This window comes from Phragmites australis, chromosome 3 (assembly GCF_958298935.1).
Source record: "Phragmites australis chromosome 3, lpPhrAust1.1, whole genome shotgun sequence".
Lineage (NCBI taxonomy): Eukaryota > Viridiplantae > Streptophyta > Magnoliopsida > Poales > Poaceae > Phragmites > Phragmites australis.
This window is the reverse complement of record NC_084923.1, coordinates 8,930,596-8,935,894: the sequence shown is the minus strand read 5'-3', so window position 1 is coordinate 8,935,894 and position 5,299 is coordinate 8,930,596. Positions and strand designations below refer to the sequence as shown.

The 5,299-nt window shown below is 47.8% G+C and overlaps 1 protein-coding gene across 1 annotated transcript; it reads right to left on the bottom strand.

The window, feature by feature from the left end:
• Positions 1-1,305: 1,305 nt before the first annotated feature.
• On the bottom strand, positions 1,306-4,955 carry LOC133911972 (probable receptor-like serine/threonine-protein kinase At4g34500). Its single transcript, XM_062354485.1, has 6 exons — positions 4,262-4,955; positions 2,717-2,821; positions 2,489-2,611; positions 2,208-2,378; positions 1,782-2,121; positions 1,306-1,687 (listed from the first exon to the last, which is right to left on the bottom strand). The coding sequence occupies exons 1-6, from the start codon at positions 4,837-4,839 to the stop codon at positions 1,580-1,582; spliced, it is 1,425 nt and encodes a 474-aa protein (XP_062210469.1). The 5' UTR covers positions 4,840-4,955; the 3' UTR covers positions 1,306-1,579.
• Between the last annotated feature and the right edge of the window lie 344 nt (positions 4,956-5,299).

Below are 5,299 nucleotides of genomic sequence, written 5' to 3'. Positions count from 1 at the left end.
ACTAGCCGACCATTCTTTTGTTATATGTTTCTCTAGGAGGCAAATAACGATAATGATGTTGTCCGACCAATATGCATCCTACATTCAGGTTCATAATTTCCTATGTGCTCACCCTACTTATCTTTTTTCCATTGATTTGAATGCTCCTCTTTTGCGTTAGGCGTTCTCGGAAGACACATAGTTGACCAACAAAGACATCACAAACTTCTTGGTGATGTATATGCTCTTCAACGGGGGTAACATGCCTAGTTCGCGTAGAAGACGATGACTGTCAGCGAACCTAAGGGATATATGGGCGCCCTCTACTACTCATTCAAAAAATGACAAGGACGATGATGATGATAATTTCATATCCCTATTGTCCGGTGTGTGCAACACATTGATCACCGGACCATCCAATGAGTGAAACTTGTTCCGCCACAAGAAATTATTCGCTGCAAGAATTGGTCAAGTGTACATACCATTTTCACCAGACCATCCGGTGAATTGAGCTTCAAAATTCTTGCTTTGGAATCGCCTCTGGAATAATTAGTCCGGTGTAGTCATCATTGCATCACCGGATAATCCGGTGAGTTAAACTTCACTGTTTCCTAAGCAATTCCACCTCTGCTGAAATTAGTCTGGTGCACTTTCAACACTAACACCGGACCATCTGTTGTAACACTTCTAACAATTTTGGCCACGTATCACACAAGAATTCATCTGTTGGTTTCATCAACTTATACATCGGAGCATCCGGTGAACTTATCATTTTTCTATCTTGATAAGCAATCAAAGCTCCGGTGAGTTCAACACCTAGAGCATCGGACCATCCGATTAGGCAAATCTTCCTGAGACTTCTTTAATTCAGTCCAATTTTGTTTCGGCTGTGGTGATTTTTCATATATTGCATCAATGAGATCTACTAACATATATTTTTAATAAACATGTTAGTGTCATTAATTACAATATCATTACTCACCAAACTCACCATTATAGTCTAATAAGATCATTTTTGCTACAAGAATACAAGGAGTTTTTGGCACCAATATGTCAAATACGGTGAACAGTGTCGTATTCGGCACAGGAATTTTTGGTAACTCAGGTTCCGGAATTTGATGTTTGATATGCCGAATTCAAGTGCTAGATTTACAAATACAGTAATATATTATCTATTTTGATAAATACTATCTATTTTTATATTTTTGCCCACTGTATTTAGTGCGGTGGGGTTGAAAACCACGCGTGCGCGGGTAATGGCGGGGCAGGGGATGTACTCTGGACTGGCCATACTGCTACTCATGCTTTGCGCCGAGACACAAACGATTGAAAACCGATCATCTATTTAGGCATTATCATTGTCGTCACGTTTGGTCAGTCGCCACAGCATTACCAAAAAGGGAAAAAAAATCATCAACCATGTGTCAAACCATACATTACGCCAAGCACCACAAACCGAGACGAACACCGTCGCAAACCCTCCATTCCTTCATCCCGCCGCGGATAAACAAAAATGTACACCGGGTGAAGAAGTCAGCTGCCCAGCTCCTCGCGTCGCGTCAGGTGCGCGCCCTGCTGCCTAGCCTGCCTGCGCGGTCGCTCATCTCCACATCGACTTGTCCGAGTCCTCGGCCCTGACGTTCTCGGACAGAAGCGACGGCCGCGTGCCCGGTGACGTCCGGTGAGACGACCGCGGCGAGCGGTGCTCCTGCATCACGTGAAACCGAGGATGCAACTCACATGTCAAGTACTACCAGCGACTAATGACGCCGGCGATTAGCTAGGTGAGAGGGGGGACGCACCGTGCGGAAGGGGAACTCCTCGCCCTCGAGCATGTGCACGATCTGCCCCATCTTGGGCCGCTTTTGCTCGTCGGAGTCGATGCACCGGAGGCAGACCAGCAGCGCCCTGTTCAGCACCCTCGGCGGCGGCGGCGACCCGATGCGCGGGTCCACCAGGTCCTCCACGCGCCGGCTCCCCACCATCCTCTTGAACCACTCCACCAGGTTCACCTCGCCGGCGGGCCTGTTGTAGTCCACGGGGCTCCGCCCGGAGATGAGCTCCATCAGCAGCACCCCGAAGCTGTAGATGTCGCTGCTCTCGTTCAGCATGCCCGTCGACGCGTACTCGGGAGCCACGTACCTGCAGAGTTCTCAGTGCTTAGAACAGACTAGGTACTGAATCAACCCAGAGGATTACTCATGGAGATCTAAGCAGGGTGACAGTACCCGAACGTGCCCATCACACGGGTGGTCACGTAGCTGGAGCCGGAGCCCAGGACCTTGGCCATTCCGAAGTCGGACACCCTGGGGTTCCATTTCTTGTCGAGAAGGATGTTGCTGGACTTGATGTCTCGGTGCACTACTTTCGGCTCAAGGCCTTCGTGCAAGTACGCTATGCTGCACAGATCGTACATGAGCAAAAGCAGCAACACATCAGCATCCAAAGCTATGAACAGATTCACAGTAGAAGATCATGAATTATCAGTGAATTGTCAGCAGAAACAGACCCTTTGGCCGTTCCGACGGCGATCTTCATCCGGATTTCCCACGTCAACGGGCTGACGGGCCCAGCGTCGGCGTGCAGCCACTGCTCCAAGTTGCCATTTTCGACGAACTCATACACGAGCATCCTGTGAACACAAATTTATTGCATTTACCACATGCCAGTGAATATCACGAAACAATCGTCAGTGGCCGACAGTTATTCAGGGGAATTCAGAAGTGTATGTAGTCACCGTTTAGGCCCTTCTGCGCAGTAACCGATGAGTCCGACAAGGTGCTTGTGCCTCACTTTGCCGATGGCTTCTACCTCCACCTTGAATTCCTTCTCAGCCTGACCCCTAAAACCAATAATATATAATCTCAATCAGCACTGGTAGTTGCTTAAGAGATTACAACATCGTTGATCTTGTACTAGAGCTATCAGCACAAACTTTCACTTTCTCATCCATTTCATCTCGAGCTTTGCTCTAAACGTCCTAGCATGCTTTTGTGTGGTAAGAGAAGAGAAATAACTGTTGCTTCTGTGCCAACCATCAGAATCCCACGTGCATGGATTTGGTTTGCTTGAAAGCTAAAACAGCTTCAAGTTCATAACACTGCATATTTTAGTTGGAAATATATGTCTACGATCTGAAAAGGAAAAGTTTGGTCATCGCTTTGGCTTTCCTCTGCTTTATCTTTTCTTGAAAGGAAGGATTGATCGGTGCACATGAGTGCCGACGAAATTCAACCAACAAGTAGATGGATACATACGGGCCATCATACAAAAAGAGCTACCTACTGATATCATAATCATACGTAGCCCGAAGAAGAAAACAAATTCAATTTTATCTCTTTTTTTCTATAAATCATTGACTTTAACTTGTGGACTTTGTGGAGATAGGCTGCATTAAATTCATTCACAGGATCATCGAGATCACTCATATCAGTAATCATGCACACAGAATACTGAAGATTAAGGTGTGGACGTGCCTGCATTGTGTATGATTTTCTCTCCAGCAAAATCGTTTTCTTCAGCGACTTGTGGCCCTTCAGTCAAAATGACATCTGAAGATTGTGAACCCCACTAATTTTAAAGCTCTCAAAGATCAAGTTTTTTTTTTTGGCAAAGACAAAGTGACCTTCCTCTTATTTTTCGAGAACTAAACTGCACAGATTTTAAAAGGGTTGTCACTCATCTTTTTTTTTGGGGGGGGGGGGGGGGGGATTCCTGTTCTAACTCGAAATAATTAGTTGAATAGAAGTCTGTTGATTTAATCTGTGCAATTCACTTGCGTAGAGCTGACGATTCACATTCTTAACAAATAACAAAAGTCCAAAGCATTACTTTTAAGCTAACAGAAATATACGTTTTAGAAGCATTTTTACACGACTATAATTGACAATCTTAAAGCCAAATCAACAGCAAAGCTACAACCACCCCACATACTGTGACAATTGACCAAGAAGCGCATTCAGTCCAGGAAAGTATCAAACGTATACCCCCTGTATAATCCAAGTCCCAAAACTCCATAAGAACCGCAAACCTCTACGCATTTAAGCATTTACTCAAAGAGAACAAAACTGTACCGGTACTACCACAGTTAAAAAAAAAATTACATATGGACATTTTTTACATGCACGTATGGACATTTTTTTACATGCGCATATGGACATTTTTTATCTGAAAGTTCATAGGGAAGCTTGACGCTTTCTAGTTTCTACCGTGATCCACGCTACTACGAAACAAAAGTAACAGTAGCAGTAACAAAAAGGACAGGCAAGAACAGAGCACTCACTTATGATCAAACAAGTCCTTGACCGCGATCACCTCACCGCCGGCGACCACGCCGCGGTACACCGTGCCGTAGCCTCCCTCCCCGACGACGTTCTCCGCGCGGAACCCGCCCGTCGCAGCCTCCAGCTCCGCCAGCTCGTACCACCTCCCCCACCCCATCTCCACCCCCGCGGCCCCGCCGCCGACCCTTACTTCCACCTTCCTCCTCGCCGGCGATTCGAGGGAGCTCGCGGCTGCGGACGAGGCGGCCACGTCGGAGGAGCTCGCGCCGGCGCCCGCACAGACGACCTCCACGTCGACCTTCTCCTTGCGCGCGGACGAAGACGCCGGAAGGGAGGAGCCGGAGCCGGAGCCGGATGAAGGCGCGTGCTCGACGCGCGACAACGAGGGCTGGTTGGCGCCCCGCCAGCGCGCGAAGAACGCGACAGCCGCGGCCGCGGCGAGGACAAGGAGGACGACGAGGGCGGCGGCGGCGGCAGCGGCGGAGGGTGGCAGGCCGAGGAGGGACGTCTTAGCGGCGCCATCAGGGGGAGCGCCGCTGACGTAGACGACGGCCGGCGGTGGTCCGGCGGCGTCCATTGGCGGCAGGTCTGGGCGGTGGGGCCGTCCGAGCCGTTGGTGGCGAGGAAGTGGAAGGAGGGAAGCGGAGCATGTCGTAGGCAGGCAGCTGCTCTGTTTTATGGAGCTGTGGGAGTTCTGTGAGCGTTGGTGGACTAGGTGTTCCGTGGGCCCGTCCCATGAATTTCAAGCTTTTTAAATTTCATTTTTGCTCTGTTTATAGATGAGTTTCTCAAATACGAGTCTCTTTTATCTGTTAGCATTCTCGCATGCCAGGCATATGCTAAGGCCTTGCTTGGTTCAGTTTTCGTTGGAAGCTAGACTAAACAATCTGTTTAGGAAAATGGTTTTGAAGAAATAAAAAGTATTATTATTACTAGAAGCTGGTTTGAATCAGTTTTTTATAATTTTTGAGAGATAATATTTTAAGTATCTATCTATTATATTATTATTTGAGAGGAAAAGAGAGTCTTAGATTCGC